This window comes from Phoca vitulina, unplaced genomic scaffold, assembly GCF_004348235.1.
Source record: "Phoca vitulina isolate PV1807 unplaced genomic scaffold, GSC_HSeal_1.0 scaffold22, whole genome shotgun sequence".
NCBI classification, from domain to species: Eukaryota; Metazoa; Chordata; class Mammalia; order Carnivora; family Phocidae; genus Phoca; species Phoca vitulina.
The window spans coordinates 31,528,135-31,551,377 of record NW_022589725.1 but is presented as its reverse complement, the minus strand read 5'-3'; the positions used below and the strand labels follow the sequence as shown (position 1 = coordinate 31,551,377).

The window sequence follows — 23,243 nt, the reverse complement described above, 5'->3', positions numbered from 1 at the left end:
GATAAATATTAAATATTTCACTGTGTTCAGGTGTTTGGTGTCTCCTTCTTGATGACTCTAAAATTTAACTAAAGTGCTTATTCAAAAGAGCCAATAACTGGAAACTCCCCCAAATGACAGTAGAAAGAAGAAATAAGTTGTGGCATCTTCATGCAATGAAATACTTTACAGCACAATATGGGTGAATCTCACAAACACAGTGCTGAGCAAAAAAACCTGATACCAGAAAACATACTATGTGATCCCTTTAAATAAAGTTCAAAAACAGGCATAACCAATTTATGATCTTAGAAGTTAAGGTGGTATTAACCTGGGGAGAAAGTAACTGAATGGGAGCATGAAGGGGACTTCAGGCAGGCTGGGGTTAGTCTGTTTCCTGAAACAGGTGCTCATTAATTACATGGTATATTCAAATTGTGAAATCTATCCAGCTGTTTATTGGTTATAGTTCAATAAAACTTTTTTTCAAAATAAAATTTATCACAAAAGTAACTAAGCATTTCTCTAACTACATGCACTGTTCCATGTCTGGTTAAGTAAACTGTCATGGTCCCTAAGAAAGCAGCATTAACATTAGGACCACTGCTAGCTTGTCCTTTGCAAGGGCAAAAGTACAGTATAGTTACTATACTAGAAAGAGAACCTAACACTGGTCATACAGGTGTTTGACAGCCCATCCATTACCTGAGAATGTAGGCAGCTCAACAAAAAAGTCTAGACCGAATCACCAACCAGTAAGGTCAAATGGGGTCCCACTGTCCTAAGTCTGATATCCAGTGTTCCTGGGTGAGCACCAGGCACCCACAGATTCCTGAGCTACCATTCCCTAACCTCAGTCAGATCTGCCTATTCTAAGTCCTGAGATCTATCCTATTCTGGGATACTTGTCTGGATCAAGTCCACATTTTCCATGCCTGTGATAAGGATTTAGAATATCTGATCAGCACCCCACCTTGGGGCCACCAGTGAAGAGAACACCCTCACATCCTTAAACCCCAGTCTCCTTTGTTTTTCTTTTCTTGCTCCCATCTTCCAACCTCACCTCCTCCACTTCCCACTGTATAATTCTCCAACTATCTCCAACTGGGATCCAAGGAAACTTTAAGGTTGATACTATGTGGGTCATAATGGCCCATATCACAAGGAAAAGGAAACCAATCTGGTCATAGCAGGTACTTACATGGTCTCTGCGAGCCTCATTGTATTGCTTTAAATCCTCCAATATACTTTTATTCAGCATGAGAGTGCTAACAAGATTTTCAACACCAGGAGTATCCAACAAAGTGGCTAATCTTATTTTAATAGACCTGGATGAGGAGAGATACTTTTTTTTAGGTTAAAGTACTAAAATATGTATCCCCCCCCAAATGAAGACAAAATTATAAAATATCACATAAAATAAATATCCAGTAAAGTATATATTTTATATATATATGTTTATATATATGTTTATATATATATATGATATTAGGGTTTGATTAATTATAAAAGTAACTCATTTCATTCTAGAAAACCTGTAAAACACATGCAAAATAGTGCAAAGAAGAAGGTAAAAATCACTGATATTTTCATTAACCAGAGACAATACAAAGTTACATTCCAAACACATCTAATTTGAAATGTGCAGAAAGATGGGGCAATCTAAGATGGAGACATAGGAAGATCCTAAACTCATCTCCCACAGACACACCGCTACATATGGAGTAATTCTCTCTGAAAAAGACCTTCAAACTAGCTGAATGGTGCCTTCACAACAGGCAATAAAGGGCCACATCAAAATGGAAGGAGAGGCAGAGACACAGTCTTGCCAAAAACCTCACCCTGGCACAGTGACCCATGATCGGGAGAGATCTCATGAATATGGAGCTTCTCCTTGAGGATTAAGGGGTTAGTGCCCCACATCAGATACCCCAATCCTCGGGACCTGCACCAAAGAGATGAGCCCCCTAACACCTGTCTTTGCAAACCATTGGGGCTTATACCTGTAGAGACCTGAAGGGCTGAAGGGACATAAAGATATTGCTCTTGAAGGGGTCACATGCAGACTCACTCACCCAGTGTAAAAGCAGCAGTTTGAAAAGTACCTACACTATATGTAAAGGAGATTCATTTGCTAATTTTAAAGCATCTGCTGGAGGGGATAGGAGTCTGCTGGAACTCTCTCCGGGGACAGAGGCCCTGGAAGGTGTCATTTTTATGCTGCCGTTTACTTTGCTAGTGCCAGGAGGCACACACAGTCCCTGCACTATTCTACTGCCCCACTAAAACCAGGAGACACATGTGGCCCTGTGCTCTCTTGCTGCCCACTAAAGCTGGCAGGCACACCCCAGCCCTGCACTTTTCTGCTGCCTTGCTAAAACTCTCAGGCATGCGCAGTCCACACAGGGGTCTCTCCTGGATCACCTGGCTCTGGTAGCCAGGGAGGCTTGTGTTCTTGGGTCCCACGGGACTGTAACAATCACAGAGACGGTTCTTGGCATGATAGCACCCCCAGGGCACTGCACAGATGGTGGACTGAAACACACCCCAGTCTTTCTGTGAAAAAGGCCTATGTACTCGTCCTGGAGCTCCAGCCCGAAGGGCAGGCCTCAGGTTCACCACACATCTAGCAGCTATGGAATATTCTCAGAGAAAGTAGGCCAGGGGATGCCAGCTTTGTGCTCTCACTCAGCCTTGCTACAACTTGCCAGTAACTCCCAGAAAAGAGCTTATACACTCATTTGAAGCCCCAAATTTTATAAATGTCACCCAAGACACACCTCCAAACTACCTGGTCTGAAGGCCAGCAGGATTTATGATTGTAGTCCCACAGAACTGCATATATTTGCATACTTTGAAAGCTGCTGCTTGAGGGTCTGCTTGAGGGTCTGGCTTCCAATGAGCCTGAAAGTCAGCAATGAATGAATTCTCCCTTTGGAACACTGACAGGCTTGGCACACTCTCAATAACTGGGACATATCAAGAATAAATCAGGCTGCTTGGACAATCACAAAGGGTGGAGAGACAACCAAGAGCTAGGGCAAGGTTAAACAATAGGTTCCTCCCCTATACAAGGTCACTCCTTCAAGACTGAGAAAGGTAGCTGTTTTGCCTAAAACAGAAACAAACACAGACAGAGTCAAGCAAAATGAGTAAACAGGAATATGTTTCAAATGAAAGAACAAGAAAAATCCTCAGAAAAACTCTTAATGAAATGAAGATAAGTAGCTTACCTGATTAAGAGTTCAAAGTAATGGTCATAAAGATGCTCACCAAACTTGGGAGAAGTATGAATGACCACAGTGAGAACTTCAACAGAGATAGGCAATAAAGGAAAGTACCAGAAGTCACAGAGCTGAAGAATACAATAACTGAACTGAAAAATATACTAGAGGGGTTCACCAGCAGACTAGATGAAGCAGAAGAAAGAATCAGTGATGTAGAAAATAGGGCAGTGGAACTCACCCACACTGAGCAGTGAAGAGAAAAAGGAATGTAAAAAGTGAAGATAGCTTAAGGGACCCATGGGACAACATCAAACAGAATAACGTTCGCACTATAGGAGTCCCAGAAGAAACAAGAAAGAGAACGGGGCAAAAAACTTATTTGAAGAAACAATGGCTGAGAACTTTCCTAACCTGGGGAAGGAAACACATATCCAAATCCAGGAAGCCCAGAATGTTCCAAATCAGATGAACTCAAAAAGATCTACACTAATACACATTATAATTAGAATGCCAAAAGTTAAAGAGAGAATCTTAAAAGCAGCAGGAGAAAAACAACTTGTTATGTACAAGGGAACCACCTAAGACGATCAGTAGATTTTTCAGCAGAATCTTTACAGGCCTGAAGGGAGTGACAGGACACATGGAAAGTGCTGAAAGGAACATACTTCCAACCAAGAAACCTCTGCCCACCAAGGCTATCATTCAGAATTGAGAGATGAAGAATTTCCCAGACAAGCAAAAGCTAAAGGAGTTCATTGCCACTAAACTGGCCTTATAAGAAATATAAGAAAGCATATTAATTAGCAACAAGAAAACATATGAAAGTAAAAATCTCACTGGTAAAGGTAAACATATAGCAAAGGTAGTGGATTAATCACTTAATAAAGCTAGTATGAAGGTTAAAAACCAAAAGTAGTAAGAATAACTATAACTTCTATGATTAGTTAAGGGATACACAAAATAAGAAGACGTAACACGTGACATCAAAAACACAAAACATGGGGTGGAGGGAATAAAAATGTAGACCTTTAGAATGCATTCAAGCTAAGCTGCTATGAACCTAAAATAGACTATTATATATACTATATATATATATATATATATATATATATATACTATATACTATATATATACTATATATATACTATTATATATACTATAGTATATATATGCTAGTGCCCCTTCTTTTCAGCTTAAAAGAGTCCCTTTACATCTTGCCTGTAAAAGAGACTCACTTCAGAAGTAAGGACATACACGGACTGAAAGTGAAGGGATGGAAAAAGATGTTCCATGCAAATAGAAATTAAAAAAAAAAAGCTGGGGTTATATCAGGCAAAGCTCTAGCTATATCAGACAAAACAGGCTTTAAAACAAAGACTGTAATAAAAGACAAAGAAGTACATTAAATAATGATAAAGGGGTCAATCTAACAAGAGGATATAACATTTGTAAATATTTATGCACCTAACAGAGAAGCACCTAAATGGGAGAAATTTATAGCAATACATTTATAGCAGGGGACTTTAATACCCCACTACATTAGTGGATCATCCAGACAGAAAATAAAAAAGGAAACATCAGCGTTAAATGACTTACTGGACCAGATAGACTTAATGTAAAGATATACAAAACATTCAATCCAAAAGCAGCAGAATACACATTCTTCTCAACTGCACCTGGAACATTCTCCAAGACAGATCATATGCTAGGCTACAAAACAAATTTAAATAAATTTAAGAAGATTGAAATCATATCAAACATCTTTCCAACCACAATGGTATGAAACAAGAAAGTTATTACAAGAAGAGAACTGGAAAAATCACTAACACATGGAAATCAAACAACATGCTGCTGAACAACCAATGAATCAACAAATAAACCAAAGGACAAACCAAAAAATACCTTGAGACAAATGAAAATGGAAATACACCATACTGAAATCTATGGGATTCAGCAAAAGCAGTTCTAAGAGGAAGTTCATAGTGATAAAGGCTTAACTCAAGAAACAAGAAAAATCTCAAATAATCTAATTTACACCTAAAGGAACTAGAAGAAGAAAAAATGAAGCCCAAAGTTAATTGAAGGAAATATCAGAAATAGCAGATATCTGAAAGATCAGAACAGAAATAAACGAAATGGAGCCTAAAAAGACAATAGAAAATGTCAATGAAATTAAGAGCTGGTTCTTTGAAGAGATAAAACTGGAAAACCTTTAGCTAGACTCACCAGGAAAAAAGAGAGGGCTCAAATAAATAAAATCAGAAATGAAAGAGAAGTTACAACTGATACTGCAGAGATACAAAGAATCATAAGGGACTACTATGAATAATTACAGGCCAACAAACTGGACACCCTAGAAGAAATGGATAAATTACTAGAAACATACACTCTTCTGAGACCGGATCATGAAGAAATAGAAAATCTGAACAGACTGATTACTAGTAAGGAAATTGAATCAGTAATTAAAAAAAAAAAATCTCTCAACAAACAAAAGCCAAGGACCAGACAGCTTCACTGGTGAATTCTACCAAACATTCAGAGAAGATTTAATACCAATCCTCGCAAAGCGAAGGAAACAATCAACAAAACTAAAAGGCAGCCTACAGAATGGGAGAAGATATTTGCAAATGACATACCTGATAAATGGTTAGTACCCAAAATCTATAAAGGACTTATCAAACTCAACACCCACAAAACAAATAATCCAGTTAAGAAATGGGCAGAAGACATGAATAAACATTTTCCCAAAGAAGACAACTAGATGGCCAACAGACACATGAAAAGATGCTCAACATCACTCATCATCAGGGAACTACAAATCAAAACCACAATGAGATACCACCTCACACCTGTCAGAATGGCCAAAATTAACACAGGAAACAACAGATGTTGGCGAGGATGTGGAGGAAGGGGAACCCTGATGGGAATGCAAACTGGTGCAGCCACTCTGGAAAACAGTATGGAGGTTCCTCAAAAAGTTAAAAATAGAGCTACCCTATGATCCAGCAATTGTACTACTAGGTATTTACCCAAAGGATACAAAAATACTGATTCAAAGGGCACATGCACCCTGATATTTACAGCAGCATTATCAACCATAATTATGGAAAGAGCCCAAATGTCCATCGACTGATGAATGGATAAAGAAAATGTAATACACACACACACACACACACACACACACACACGTGCATATATATACATATACACTCACACAATGGAATATTACTCAGTCATCAAAAAGAATGAAACCTTGCCATTTGCAATGACACGGATGGAACTAGAGTGTATTATGCTAAGCGGAATAAGTCAGTCAGAGAAAGACAAATACCATATGATTTCACTCATGTGGAATTTAAGAAACAAAACAGATGAACATAAGGGAAGAGAAAAAAAGAGAGGGAAACGAATCATGAGATTCTTATTTATAGAGTACAAACTGAGGGTTGATGGAGGGGAAGTGGAGAGGGTATGGGATAAATGGGTGATGGGTATTACGGAGGACCCTTGTGTTGCACACTGAATGTTATATGTAAGTGATAAATCACTAAATTCTACTCCTGAAACCGACATTACAATATATGTTAACTAACTAGAATGTAAATAAAAATTTGAAAAAAGAAAAAAAATTAAAACAATTAAAAAAAATACCAATCCTTAAACTTTTCCAAAAAACTGAAGAAGACAGTACACTTACAAACTCATTTTAGGAGGCCAGCATTACCCTGATACCAAAACTAGACAAAGACACCACAAAAAAAGAAAATTAAAGGCCAATATCCCTGATAAACATAGATGCAAAAATCCTCAACAAACTATTAGCAAACAGAATTTAACAATACATAAAGAGGATCATACACCATTATCAAGGGGGATTTATTCCAGAGATGCAAGAATGGTTCAATGTGGGGCACCTGGGTGGCTCAGTCGTTAAGCGTCTGCCTTCAGCTCAGGTCATGATCCCAGGGTCCTGGGATCGAGCCCCGCATCGGGCTCCCTGCTCCGCGGGAAGCCTGCTTCTCCCTCTCCCACTCCCCCTGCTTGTGTTCCCTCTCTCGCTGTTTTTCTCTCTGTCAAATGAAGAAATAAAATCTTAAAAAAAAAAAAAAAAAAGGAATGGTTCAATGTCCACAAATCAATCAATGTGATATACCACATTAACAAAATGAAGGATAAGAATCATACAATCGGTTCAATAGATGCAGAAAAAGCATATGACAAAATTCAACATCTATTCATGATAAAAACTTTCAACAAAGTGGGAAGAGGGAACATATCTCAACATAATAAAGGCTAGATATGACAAATCCACAGCTAAGATCATACTCAATGGTGAAAAACTGTTCTCTAAGATCAGGAACAAGACAAGAATGCCTATACTCACCATTTTTATTAAATATAGTACTGGAAGTCCTAGCCAGAGCAATTAGGCAAGAAGAAGAAATAAAAGACATCCAAACTGGAAAGAAAGAAGTGAAACTGTCACTATTTGCTAATGACATGATTTTACATATGGAAAACCCAAAAGACTCCACCAAAACACTGTTAGTACTAATTAATAAATTCTGTAAAGTTGCATGATACAAAATCAATACACAAAAATCTATTGCATTTCTATACACTAATAATGAACTATCAGAAAGAAAAATTAAGAAAATATCCCATTTACAATTGCATCAAAAGAATAAAATACCTAAAAATAAATTTAACCAAGGAGGTGAAAGACCTGCATGCTGAAAAGAATAATACATTGATGAAAGAAATTGAAGTCACAAGTAAATGGGAAGATACTCCATGCTCATGGATTGGAAGAATCAATATTGTTCAAATGTCCATATTACCCAAAGCAATCTACAGATTCAATGCAATCCCCATCAATATTCCAATGACATTTTCCTAGAAATAGAACAAATATTCCTAAAATTTGTATGGGACCACAAAAGACCCTAAGTAGCCAAAGCAATCTTGAGAAAGAACAAAGCCAAAGGCATCATGCTCTCTGATTTCAAACTATATTACAAAGCTACAGTATTCATAAAAGTATAGTATTGGCATAAAACAAACAGATAGATCAATAGAACAGAATAGTGAGCCCAGAAATAAACCCATGTTTACATGGTCACTTAATATATGACAAAGGAGGCAAGAATATACAATGGGTAAAGAATAATCTCTTTGGTAAATAGTATTGAGAAAACTGGACAGCCACATGCAAAAGAATGAAACTAGATCACTATCTTACACCACACACAAAAATTAACACAAAATGCATTAAAGACTTTAATATAAGACCTGAAACCATAAAACTCTTAGAAGAAAACATATGTGGTGAGCTCCTTGACCTTGGACTTGGCAATGATTTTTTGGAACTGAATACAAAAGCAAAGGCAGGGGCGCCTGGGTGGCTCAGTCGTTAAGTGTCTGCCTTCAGCTCAGGTCATGGATCCTGGGATCGAGCCCCACATCGGGCTCCCTGCTCCGCGGGAAGCCTGCTTCTCCCTCTCTCACTCCCCCTGCTTGTATTCCCTCTCTCGCTGTCTCTCTCTCTCTGTCAAATAAATAAATGAAAATTTAAAAAAAAAAAAAAAAAAGCAAAGGCAACAAGTGCAAAAATAAACAAATGGGACTACATCAAATTAAAAAGTTTCTGCAGAGCAAAGGAAACCACCAACTACTGAAAGGAGAACATATTTGCAAATCATATATCTGATAAGGGATTTATATTTAAAATGTCTAAAGAACTCATGCAACACAATAGCAAAAAATACCTGATTTAAAAATGGGCAGATTATCTGAATAGACATTTTTCCAAAGAAGATAGACAGGTGACCACTAGACACAGCAAGTCAAAACCACAGTGAGATGTCACCTCACACTTGTAATAAGGGCTATTATAAAAATTAAAGAGTGGTGCCTGGGTGGCTCAGTCGGTTAAGCAGCTGCCTTTGGCTCAAGTCATGATCTCAGGGTCCTAGGATCGAGCCCTGCGTTGGGCTTTCTGCTCAGCGTGGAGTCTGCTTCTCCACCCTCCCTCTGCCCCTCCCCCTGCTTATGCTCTCTCTCTCTCTCTCTCTCAAATAAATAAATTTTAAAAACCTTTAAAAAAAAGAAATAAGTGTTGGCAAGGTTGTAGAGAAAAGGGATCCCTCATGCACTATTGGTGGGAATGTAAATTGATAAGAACTGCTATGGAAAACAGTGTGGAGGTTCCTCAAAAAATTAAAAATAGAACTACATATAATCCAGCAACTCCATTTCTGGGTATTTATCCAAAGAAAACGAAAACATAAATTCAAAAAGATACATGCACCCCTATGTTCATTGGAGCATTATTTACAATAGTCAAGATATGGAAACAAGTATCCATTAATGGATGGATGGATAAAGAAGATGCAGTATATATACAATGGAATATTACTTAGCCATAAAAAAGAATGTAATCGTGCCACTTGCAACAACATGGATGGATCTTGAGGGTATTATGCTAAGGGAAATAAGTCAGACAGAGAAAGACAAATATTGTATGATTTCACTTATATGTGGAATCTAAAAACCAAAACAAAGAAACAAAACAAAACTCACAGATACAGAGAACTGAATAATGGCTGCCAGAGAGGAGGGGGTTAGGAATTGGTAAAATGGGTGAAGGGTGTCAAGAGGTACAAAGTTCCAGTTACAAAATAACAAAGTCATGGGCATGTAATGTACAGCATTATGACTATAGTCAGCAACATTGTAGTGCATATTTAAAAGCTGCCCAGAGAGTAAATCTTAAATGTTCTCATCACAAGAAAAAAAAATGTAATTCTGCATGGTGATGGATGGTAACTAGACTTACTGTGGTGATCATTTCACAGTGCATGCAAATGCTGAATCATTATGTGGTACACTTGAAACTAAGATAACGTTACATCAATCATACCTCAATAAAAAAAGATGCTAGATATAAAAATTATAAGTAAATAGTTCAGCATCATGCTTTATTTCATATTTACTTCATATATAAAGCCGAATTCTTCCCCAAATGTTTAAAGTATGTTAAGAAGTTAAGAAATTATGGGGCATCTGGGTGGCTCATTCGGTTAAGAGTCTGCCTTCGGCTCAGGTCATGATCCCAGGGTCCTGGGATTGAGACCCGCATAGGGCTCCCTGCTCAGGGGGGAGCCTGTTTCTCCCTCTCCCTCTGCCTGTCACTCCCCCTGCTTGTGCGCTCTCTTTCTCTCTCTGTCACATAAATAAATAAAATCTTAAAAAAAAAAAAAAAAGAAGTTAAGAAATTACATTGAACCTGGGCTGGCTTCTCGAGTCTTAAAATTCTTAATAATTTAATCTTTGATTTTGCATTTTTACATGCAGTCAAGTGAGACAATAGAGCATGTCCAGGGGTTTGGAGCTACAGCTCATGCATGGTACCCACCTCCCACCATCGCTCCGTGGGTTCTCTCCCACCTGTTTCCTGCCACTGGTACCTTGGGCCCCACGGGGCCTCCCCATCCCTTCCCCATGATTGCTCTGGCCCTCTGCCAGAGGTGACAACTGGGTTGCATTGGTGGGGGGAGGACCATGTTCAGCCATTATGTTCTACCTTCATGAGGTCCTGGACACAGGCATGGGAAAGGTCAAGGACCACATACATGCCCCATGGAGTCCCTAGTCAGAACAAACTAGTGGCCATCCCCACCCAGGGCAGGCAGTGCCAAGGGGTATTCAGCTGGCAGCTCAGTGTGGATCTCTTGCCTACTCCCAAATCCAGTATTTAGTACAGAGGTTGCAAGCCGTTGGAGAATGCCTATTTGCCTCGGATTGGAGTGGTAAGCCCATGGGAAGATGACTTTGTCATTTTACACTGGAGTCCCACATTGCCTATTATGCAGCTGGCCTTGCACTGAACACTCCCAGTCATTAGGGTGTTATTACTAAATAGGAGAGTGCTGTTCCTCCTACCATTAATGAAGTGAAATATTCTAACCTACTTAGCCTTCAATTATAGTGAATATCTTATGCTTAAATTTTAATGCATGCTTCCATACTATGAACAAAGTAGCATATTTGCAAAGAACAATCTACATCTATAATTAACTGGTATAAAGATGATCAATTAATATCACCTTAATAATATAAATGTTATGAGCAATTTTTAAGTGAAGGGTAAGAACTCTGTTCTGATATGGCCACCTTATGCCAAGATCTAATTCAGAAGGATTAAAGCTCTAAATGCAAAAACAAGACCACAAAAATACTAGGAAAATACCCAAGGAAATTAAGAACATATGTCCACACAAAACCTTGTACTTGAATGTTCATAGCAGCATTATTCACAATAGCCCCAAAGGTGGAAAGAACCCAAATGTCTATCAACTTCTGAATGGATAAACAAAATGTGGTCTATCCACAATGGAAGTATAATCCAGCCACAGAAAGAAACGAAGTACTGACACAGCCACAACATGGAGGAACCTTGAAAATGTTATGCTAAGTGAAAGAAGCCACATCTCAAAGGCCATATATTGTATAATTCCATTTATATGAGATGTCCAGAATAGGCACATTTATAGAGATAGATTTGCTACACAGTCCAATATGGGAGCCGCAAGCCGCACGTGGCTACTGAGCAATTAACAGGTGGCATCTCTGAATTGAGATGTGCTGTATGTGTAATATACCCACTGAATTCTGAAGACTTGGTACAAAAAAAGAATGTAAAGTATCTTACGGATACTTTTTATAGCGATAACGCATTGAAACAATAATATTTTGGATATTAGGGGTTAAATAAAATATTACAATTAATTGCACCCACTTTTTAATGTTCTAATTAATCAGAACATTTAAAATTACATATGTGGCTCACCCTGTATTTCTTTTGGACAAGGCTGCTCTCTGTTGCCTAGTGTTTGACTCTGAGAACAATTTTTCCATTGTTCCTTGCTTAACTTAGAAAGCCAAATGTAGGTTTATTCCATGGGTGACTTTTTCACCCGGGGCTTTGAGGCAAATGGCCAGTGTGGATATGATTGCTTACATATCAAATGCTAGGGATGGCAGCTTGTTAGTTTTGCCTTTACCTGGAATGAGAGAATGGGGACCTGTGGCCAAGAGACAGAAAATACAAATGTGGCAATAGTTACATGGCCTCATTTCTTTTATACTGCAATTGACAGGAGCATCCAGAAAAAGTGAAAAATGATTAGATTCTCAATTTAAATGTATTCCTTAAAAATCAATTATTAAAGTGCCTTTATTGAGAATGGTTCATTCAGTTATCAGAACTACTGATTAAACAGCTGCTGAATGCCTGGTGTGTTCTGGGTGTTGGAGATCCATCAGGGAACAAGACAGGCCACAATTCCTGCCTTTATGGAGCTGATCTTCTGTTGGTTCCAGAACCATCTTCCGAGGAATAATTTTGAAATTCCTTAAAGTTTTAAATGATATATATGAGGTTAGAAATGGACCAGGAGTTGTGGAGAACTCAGCCTATGTTTCAGTTACAGAAAACCCTTTGAAAAATAAAACAACTTCAAAACAAAGTTGTAAGGATGCTTAGTATTTTATTCTCAGTATGCGTGATCCTTAACTAAAATGAAATTATCTTAAAATATATATGGATGTCCTACACACACACACACGCACATGCACACACCAAAAGGGGATTGTATTATTGTTGAATTAGGGAGCAGCTATCTTTATTTCTTGCCATATTTTCAGATAAATCTAAAGATTAAGAAAATTCAGGGCACCTGGGTGGCTTAGTTGGTTAAGCGACTGCCTTCGGCTCGGGTCATGATCCCAGGATCCTGGGATCGAGCCCCACATTGGGCTCCCTGCTCTGCAGGAAGCCTGCTTCTCCCTCTCCCACTCCCCCTGCTTGTGTTCCCTCTCTTGCTGTCTCTCTCCCTCTCTCTCTGTCAAATAAATAAATAAATAAATAAATAAATAAATATATTTTAAAAAAAAAGAAAATTCATTGAGGGTTTATAAAATGATACCAAGACCTTCTGTGGAATGAGCTTTTAATGGGCTAAATAAATATCCAAAAAGACAAAGTCTATGTTTATGTTTACATGTCAGAATTAGGCCCAGTGGGACTGCAAAAGATGGTGGATCCACCGGAGGTATCTAAATGTGGGCCTACTTTCACCTCTTCACAAGTCTCAAACAAGGAGTTTCTGATCTTCATTTTTTCATTATCACCTTTATGCTAGGCCCCTTCCTTCTGTCTCATGGTGTATAACCAGGAAGGAGAACTCCTACCTCCCGCCACCTGTTCTGCATGTCATCTTGCCCAGCCTTCCTGGAAGTGAACTTATATTCAATAACCAGGATAGTTTATTCTTTTGCTAAGGTTTGGGCCTGGTTTTAAGGCCACCTTGAATCAGAGAGACAGATCAGCTGGGGTTCTCCTTATCCATTCACATGGCTTCCTCCATCCAGTCTCCTGAGGGAGTCCTGCATGGGGCTATCTTGTTTCTTAACCCCTCCCCATAGGCCTTCAAGTCCCAAGAGAGGCTCCCAAGTCACCTCTCTCTTTACACTTTCTCTCTCTGATGTACCTGAATGCCCAAACCCATGATTCCCTGAGAAATGTCACCTCTCCATGAAGAAATGGTGAAGCCCCGGCCCACTGGTTCCTTCTTGGGTCTTGAAAGTTTGGCAGCCCTGGGCCTGCTTCCCAGTGAGTTTTTCTTCTTGTCCCATTTTTGGCAGACTCTGATCTCAAAGATCAGAATTTATAGTACTTAATTAGACTGTACACATAACAAAATAGAAAATCATATATAAAAGTAGAAGGAAAAAGATTTAACAGTTAATTTTTCAACCTCAAATTGAATGAATGGTTTTAGACACCTACAAGAGTATTTGTGCATGGATGGAGCCTTGCAGAATATAGGGCAACTTTATGATGCCAGTAAATGAAATCAAAATGATAGAAAGAAGAAAAAGTAAATTGAGTCTTTCTGAAATCCAAAGGAGTAATCTATGTAATAGAAACATAAAACAACTTGACAGTCATCAGTATTTCAGTTTAAACCAACCAGTCAACAAAACAAAACAATAACCACAAAATAAAGTTTTCTGTTAGGTTCTATTCAAGGAAGCTGATTAAAAGCACCAGGACTGATATCACTAAAACACTGTTGATGATACATGGGCCCGAAACAGTGACATCCTAGAAGAAATGACAACCAGGCACAACAGAGTCACCCATAGAGAAGCAAATAAAAGAAAAATGCTGAGGTGATGAATCATTTAAAAGTCAACCACCTAGAGGCATTTTCATTTATGAGCAAAGTTGACAATTAGTGGTATGATTTATTTTAGCAGTAAATACTTATTCGTAGAAAATAATTTCTAGTACAATAAATAAGTTTGAAACATATTCCCCCAAATTAAAAATGGCAAATTTCAGAAAAACATGGTTTGGAAGGGCAGGAAGATGGAATGAGTGGCAAGTTCATCCAAATGTGTCCACCACTCATGAATAAACAAGAGGAAGAAAAAGCCTGTATGAAGGCTAAGAATGGGCAAGCACGAGCAAAAGGAGAAAATCATTTATACCATATTCTAACCTCATATTACATTTGGAAACCTCCTAGAAATCACTATATCAAGTAAGAAGTGTTAAAAAGCATTTAGTGTATATACATTTAAAGGAAAGTTAACATAAATATTATGTTCTCTTTTCAAAGTCAAAAGTGAAATGATAGGGAACCTTGGCATGGAATTTGTTGACAGAAGAGGTAAGCACCGCTAACAATTGAATGAATGATTTGTTCCAGGGCTCACCAGCATGGCCAGAGGGCAGATGACAGACACAAATATAATTTCCCAAGGGAAGAACGAGATTGGGTGGGAGACCAGAACATGAGGTCATGAAATTTAAAGTAACCAAACTTCAGAGCAAGAACAATCCATCCCAAATGTCAAGAGAAGTGAAGCAAAAAATGGAAGAACACAACATACTCTAAAACCATGGTATAAAAAGAGTAGGTGTCGAGGACCTGTGCCCACATGGCTCCCCCCTCACCTCATTCCCCAAGAGGCCTTACCTCCACACCGCAGAGCCCAGCGAGTCTTCTTTCCCTGATCTGCGTTATTCTGCGCATTCACTCTCATCACTTAGACACTGTGTATTTTCTCTCTTCCCTTTATGTATGTCTTTCTCCTCTAACTAGAATGCAGGCCCCATGAGGGCGAGGATTTTTGTCTGTTTGAGTCCCTTCTGCTTGCCCGGAACCTGGAATGGGGGCTGGCACCCACCGCACAGTCCACATGAGGTACTGGATGAATGGAGGAGGCGTGCTGGGGCCTCTGGGAAAGCAAGCACTTGCCTGCAGCCAGCTCCCTCCCTCTCTGCAGCGTGCTGGGGTGTCGGCCCAGAACTGCAGCAGCCATTCTGCCAATGGGATGGAAGCCAGCTTCGGGCTGGAGCTGACACCAGGAAAAGCAGAGTGGAAAAGGGGAAGAAATCCAAACCCCAGAGATTCAAACCCTAAAGCCCGGCCTGTCTGCAGGCCTCCCAGTTACCTGAGCCAATAAACGCCCTATGGCTGAAGCCATTTTGAGTTGGGTTTTCTTTCATTTCCAGCTGAAAGCATTCCCACTGATCATCTGTTTTGAAATCTGAAAAGATGGTTTTAGGAAAACTCAGGTTAAGGGGAGGGTGTGTATGAAAAGACAAGAATTAGAAAGAGAGAAGAGAAATGAACATTAGTTGGTGTAAGTAGACAAAAATCCCTAAGACTGTCATAGTTCATGTATTCTTATAAGACCTAGCCCAAGGGTCTATTTACGCAATCCGAAAAGGCCTCCAAACCTCAATAGAACCAGAAATTACCAGATAACAAAAGGTTTAAAGTTGATGTGGCTTACATGGTTCTAGAAAATCTGAATCTGGAGAGGAGATAGAATCACTATCCTTTCCTACAAATGATATACAGGGATCCTCCACTTCATTTTTGCTAACAGAAAGAAATCTGAAGATCTTCACTTTTTTACAAAGAAAGCCATTATCAGACTAATGTTGGTCTTTCAGGAAAGTGAAGTGGAGGTAATGGGAACTTCCAGAAAGCAGGGGATACTCTCCATTTCCCAGATGCAGTTTTGGTGTATGAGATGTTTCATAGGAACAATTTACTTTTGGATCATGGGGGAAGCTGTACTCATAGAAAACAGAAGCGCCTCCAGCACTTCTCAAACTTTAATGTGCATAAAAACCAAGTGGTGCGCTTGTTAACAACACAGAGTCCCAGGCAAACCCAGTCAGGAGGCCTGGGGCAGGGCCTGAGATTCTGCATTTGAGCAAGTTCTCGAGGGCTGCTGCTGCTGACCCGTGGACCATGCCTGGAGTAGAACTGAACAGCATATGAAATACCGAGTTCTCCTGGAGTAAATGCAGGTAAACTTGAGAGGGAAGCCATGTGCCGTGGGGGAGGAGGTGAGGGAAGATGCTAGATGCCATGTCCATGCCAGCCACCCACGTATGGTCTTCCTTGACAACAGGGACAAACACACCCTTGTAAGTCCTTACTTACTAAAAGCCCAGTGTGCCTGTCACAGGTAAGAGGGACGCGTTCCTGCCCTCCTGGCTGAGATGCAGGTGTCAACGCGCGGGAGTGACTACGAAAACATCCTGGAACCTTGAGAGAATACTCGGGGGACACAGGGGCAGAAAAGGGAGGCCCTGTCAAGGCAGTGTCGCCTCAGGCAAACTGACGCCAGGGGTCAATGAAAGGTGACCGCTGGACTTCTGGGAGGTCACTCCCACACTCACATCTCTGAACTTCATTTTGGAAGATATGAAATTCCTCCGAACTCCTTCTTTAACACCAATCATGTTTTAAAAATCCAAATATCTCTGGGATGGAAGAGTGTGAGTTCGTCTTTCCTTCACATTTTTGTAGAAACACCTTCAGGTCAGCTGGCCTCCTTCTCAGCCAGCCAAACTCAGCTGCCTGAAGGGGCTACAGGTTTGTTTGTTTGTTTCTTAAGATTTTATTTATTTATTTGAGAGAGAAAGAGCGCACAAGCAGGGGGAGCGGCAGAGGGAGAAGCAGGCTCCCCGCTGAGCAGGGAGCCCAATGCGGGGCTCCATCCCAGGACTCTGGGATCATGACTTGAGGTGAAGGCAGACGCTTAACCTACTGAGCCACCCAGGTGTCCCTACAGGATTTTTTTTTAATACATTCTGTTGAAGGACATCCTGGTTGCTTTCAGGTTTTATGTTTTTAAAGTAAGCTCTAGGCCCAGCATAGGACTTGAACTCACAACCCTAAGATCAAGAGTCACATGCTCTACTGACTAAGTCAGCCACTTGCCCCGAGTACAGGGTTTTTTAAAAAGAGCAGAGGGATGGGGATGCCTGGGTGGCTAAGTCAGTTAAGCATCCGACTCTTGATTTCAGCTGATTTCGACCTGATTTCAGCAGGTCATGATCTCAGGGTCATGGGATGGAGCCCCGCATCAGGCTCTGCACTCAGCATGGAGTCTGCTTAAGATTCTCTCTCTCCTTTTGCCCCTCCCTGCCCCACCCACTTGCCTGCCCACACGTGCTCGCATGTGCCTGCACGTGTTTGCACACGCTCTTTCTCTCTCTCTCTCTAAAAAAAATAAATAAATAATAATAACAATTAAAAAAATTTAAAAAGCAGAGGGAAGAAGGCAGTTCTCGAGGTCATATTCCCTGTAGAAGCTGAGCAGTCCTGACAGGCAAAACTACCGCATCTAACATTAAATGTGTGATTTCTCTAAAAAGCTCTTTGTGCTTACAATTTAGTTAAAATAAAGAATTAAAGAAAAGACCTAAATGGCTAAAATCAATAACACAAAAAACAACAGGTGTTGGCAAGGATGTGGAGAAAGGGGAACCCTCCTACACTGTTGGTGGGAATGCAAACCGGTGCAGCTACTGTGGAAAACAGTATGGAGGTGCCTCAAAAAATTAAAAATAAACCTACCCTACAACCCAGTAATTGCACTACTGGGCATTTACCCAAAGAATACAAAAACACTAATTCAAAGGGATACATGCACCCCGATGTTTATACTAGTATTATTTACAATCGCCAAACTTGGAAGAAACCCAAGTGCCCATCAATTAATGAATGGATAAAGAAGATGTGGTATACAATAGAATATTACTCAGCCATAAAAAAGAATGAAATCTTGCCATTTGCAACAACAGGGATGGAGCCAGAGAGTATAACTCTAAGCAAAACAAGTCAGTAAGAGAAAGACAAATACCATATGATTTCACTCATGTGGAATTTAAGAAACAAATGAGGAAAGGAAAAAAAGAGAGAGAGAGAAACAAACCAAGAAACAGACTCTTAACTATAGAGAACATGCTGATGGTTACCAGAGGGGAGGTGGGGAGGGGGAAAATAGTTGATGGGGATTAAGGAGTACACTTGTGATGAGCACTGGGTGATGTATGACGTGTTGAATCACTATATTGTACACCTGAAACTAATATGACGCTATATGTTAACTATTTGGAATTACAGTTAAAATTAAAAAATAAAAATAAACGATCTAAGCTTTCTCTAGAAAACAGTGGCCTGCTGCCATGTCCACAAAAGGGACATGGTGGTGGTGACACACATGTGGGTTTTGAGGGATTTCTTCCCCACACAAGCAGGAGCAGGTTCTTACACGGAAAGGGGTATGGGAACCAGAAGAACAGCAGAAAGGAGCTACATGCATGGACAAGCTGAGAAGAGGTGCAGAGTGGTAGCTGGTTGGCCACAAAACTCCCAGAGGAACAGAGGAAGGTTCTTGATGAGGGCTCAGATGGAAACAGTGACAAAAGATCATGTTTTTCTAAGGGTGCAAAAACTACCTTGGCATGTGAGACTTTAATTTTCCAGAAAGGAAACCAGGTGTACATGATTTGCACCAACTTTATACGTGAGTGATAAAAAAAATGAAGCTGAGGGACGCCTGGGTGGCTCAGTCAGTTAAGCGTCTGCCTTCAGCTCAGGTCATGATCCCAGAGTCCTGGGATCAAGTCCCGCATCGGGCTCCTTGCTCAGCAGGAGTCTGCTTCTCCCTCTGCCTGCCATTCCCCCTGCTTGTGCTCTCCTCTCTCTCTCTCTCTCTCTGACAAATAAATGAAATTTTTTAAAAAATGAAGCTGATACTGCAAATGGGAACAAAGTATAAGGAGAAACAAGGGCCTTGCTGCAACCAGGACTAATTCCCAGACAAGTGTTGAAAAATCTCATTATTTAAAAAAAAATAAATTTAATTTTTAATAAAAGCAAAATAAGTCATAGTAAACAGAGAGAGAGAGAAAAGAATAGGAATTAAGTAATGAAGCCACTAAGAACAAGGCCACTACTACAGCCAGACCCATGACCCATTCCTGATCCCAAGTCATCTGGTTGCTCTCCATTTCCAGTGTGTATTTATTCATAAAGAGAATCCCAGGTCATAAGAAAATGTCACCAACACACTCTACTTAATAATGCAGACAGTGTAAAATACATTTTAATAAAAGTTCTACTTGAGTCATAATAAAAATTTTAAATATCAGTATATACAAAAATAACTAGATTTTCTCTGATAGACGTAATGCATACCCATGATTTTGTAAAAATCAAACCAAAATGAACATCCCAATTTAAAAATGCGTAAAAGATCTGAACAGATATGTTACCAAAGTAAACATACAAATGGCAAACAGCATATGAAAAGATGCTCAATACCATACATCATTATGGAATTACAAATCAAACCAACAAGATAACACTACACACCTATTAGAATGGCAGAAATTCAAGACACTGACAGTACCAATGCTGGTGGAGATGTGGAGCAACAGGAACTCTCATTCTTTGCTGGTGGGATTGCAGAATGGTACAGCCACTTTGGAAGACAGTTTGGAGGTTTATATAAAACTAAACACTCTTGGGTACCTGGGTGGCTCAGTCGGTTAAACGTCTGCTTTCGGCTCAGGTCATGATCCCAGGGTCCTGGGATCGAGTCCCGCATCGGGCGCCCTGCTCAGCGGAGAGCCTGCTTCTTCCTCTCCCTCTCCCTCTGTGTGTGCTCTCTCTCTCTCTCAAATAAATAAATAAAATCTTTAAAAAAGAAAAAAACAAGACAAAAAACTAAACACTCCTACCATATGACCCAAACTTGTGCTCCTTGGTATATACTCAAATGAGCTGAAAACTTACACCCACACAAAATCCTGCACACAAATGTTTATAGAAGCTTTATTCATAATTGCCATTAAAAGTAACCAAGATGCTTTTCAATGAGCGGACAGATAAATTATGCTACACCCAGACAATGGAATATTACTCAGCGCCAAAAAGAAATGAACTATCAAGCCATAGAGGAACTTTAAAATGTGTATTACTAAGTGAAAAAGGTCAATCTGTAAAGGCTACATACTGTATGATTCCAACTATAGAACATTCTAGAAAAGGCAAAACTGGAGACAAAACTTTAAAAAAGATCAGTGGTTACCAGGGGTTGTGGGGAAGGAGAGAGGGACGAAAGAGGTAGAGCACAGAGGATTTTTAGAATCTACTCTGTAGGATACTAAAATAGTGGATCCATGTCTTTATGCATTTGTCAAAACCCACAAAATGCACAACAGAAAGACTAAACCCCCGATGAGTCGATATAGGTTCATCAATGGTAACAAATGGCATAACTCTGCTGTGGGATGTAAACTGAGGGAGAATCTGTGGGTGGGAGGGGGGACAGAGGTAAATAGGAACCCCTGTACTTTCTTCTCAGTTGCTATAAACCTAAAACTGCTCCAAAAAGTTCATTAATGAAACAAAATCAAAGCACTGATAAACATAAAGCTAAAATAAGTTGCCAGCTATACCCCCCCTTCTCCTCAGGTTAATGAAGTCCTGTGTACCCAAGGTTAATAAAGTTAATAAAGTCCTGTGTACCTTTCTAGAACTTCTATATATATGCAAGATAAAAACTAGATGTGATGTGTCTACAGTATCCTTTCCCCCCTTCTCCTTTTTAATAACAGAACCAACTTTGGGCACACACCAACCTATCAGTGACATACCCTCCGCTATGCAACCAACTTCCTGACCACAGACTATGCACAGAAGTGATGTAAGTTCCATAAAAGGGAAGTGCTTCTTCCTTTCTCTTCCTACCCTTCTCCATGGGCTGAAATGTGGCCATGCTCTGAGCCAGCTCGAAGCATGAGAAGGAAAAGAGCCCACTCTGGCCGTGGTCTAGAAATTTTGTGTGCCATGGACCCCTCTGGCAGTCTGGTGATGCTAGGGCCCCTGCTCAGACTAATGTTTTTAAATGTGTAAAATAAAAGACAATGAATTATATTGAAATAAGTTACAAAATGTTTTAAAATGTGTGTTTTAGTAATATCTATGCCTCCTAATTAATGCATTAAGTAACAAGTTCTGGTTAGAATAAATTTAGGGAAATTTCAAAGTAGGATGAGCATACATATTTTGAGACATCTGGAACAACTGTAACATGATATGAAAATATCCATGATTTCTACTGGTTACAAAGTCGTGGCTTCGGGAACACTTCTGAGGCATGTTGCCTCCATTCACAGTGGAAGCACATGCTAAATTTCAATTAGAGCTTAGTAAAATAAAGATGGAGTTTTTCTTTCCATCCAAATCCACAGACCCCTGACTCATTATGCAGATGTTAGGTAAACACCCTTACTCTACCAGATGAAGAAGCAGTAAGAGAAGGAATTTTGGTCCCTGCACAACTTCATGGGGAAAACGCTGCTCTTCCGCTCGTGTCAGCACTACCGTGTGATAGAGGTGGAATTTCTATCTGACTCAAGCCACTGTGTTTTGGGGTCTTTCTGTTGCAGTGGCTTCACCTGAAAACACAGTAAAGAGAAGCAATATATGAAGTGGTGATGTGTTGACTCTGGAAGCTAACTGCCTTAGTTCTTTTTTTTTTTTAGAGAGAGAGAGAGAGAGAGACATAGAGCCTGTGAGAGCAGGGTGGAGAGGGGCAAAGGGAGAAGGAGAGAAAAATCTCAAGCCAACTCTGCACTGAGCAGGGAGCCCCATGCGGGGCTCGATACCAGGACCCTGAGATCATGACCTGAGCTGAAATTAAGAGCTGGACACTTAACCAACTGAGCCACCCAGGCGCCCCTAACTGCCTTAGTTCTAATACGAGCTCTGCCACATCCTGCTGAGTCACTTTGAACTAATTACCTAACCTCTCTGAGTCTCAGTTTCCTTACCTGTAAGATGTGGATAATTATAATGGTACCTAGCTAATAAGGTCACTGCACGTATTGATACAGGGAAAGTGATTAAGAAAGTGACCAAAATGCTATAAACCTTCCATACATGTAAGCTATCAGTGCTATTGCTATTACTGTTTGACTACTTGCATTTCTCACCACCCTAGACATCATTCCATAGATCTGTTTCTACTTTTTCAAAATCTGTATAGTAATGTTCTGAATGAATATGCCAAAATACATTTAGCCAGCCCCCAAACATAAAGTGATCATTCAGGATGTTTCTCAAAGTTTCACTTAAAACGCTAATATATCAATTATAGAGAAAGCTCTCTGAAACTACTCCACCAATCCATTTGTCGTAAGATTTTGCAGTAATTTTACTGAGGTCTCATTTACATTCTATAAAATGCACCCATTTTAAATGCACAGTTTGATGAACTCCATGATATCTTGTAAGAATAAGACTGCATGGGATGCATTCCGAGAGATGTATCAACTACCAAAACTGAACCAGGAAGAAATAGAAAACCTGAACAGACCTATAACCACTAAGGAAATTGAAGCAGTCATCAAAAATCTCCCAAAACACAAAAGCCCAGGGCCAGATGGCTTCCCAGGGGAATTCTACCAAACATTTCAAGAAGAATTAATACCTATTCTTCTGAAACTGTTCCAAAAAATAGAAATGGAAGGAAAACTTCCAAACTCGTTTTATGAGGCCACCATTACCTTGATCCCAAAACCAGACAAAGACCCCATCAAAAAGGAGAATTACAGACCAATATCCTTGATGAACATGGATGCAA

General features: G+C 39.8%; 1 protein-coding gene across 1 annotated transcript in view; it reads right to left on the bottom strand.

Moving 5' to 3' along the window:
• CFAP61 (cilia and flagella associated protein 61) overlaps window positions 1-23,243 on the bottom strand; it is a 296,977-nt gene that overhangs the window by 172,896 nt on the left and 100,838 nt on the right. The window contains exon 14 of the mRNA XM_032420163.1: window positions 1,181-1,307. Coding sequence (XP_032276054.1) covers window positions 1,181-1,307 — 127 coding nt within the window. The remainder of the gene's footprint in view (window positions 1-1,180; window positions 1,308-23,243) is intronic.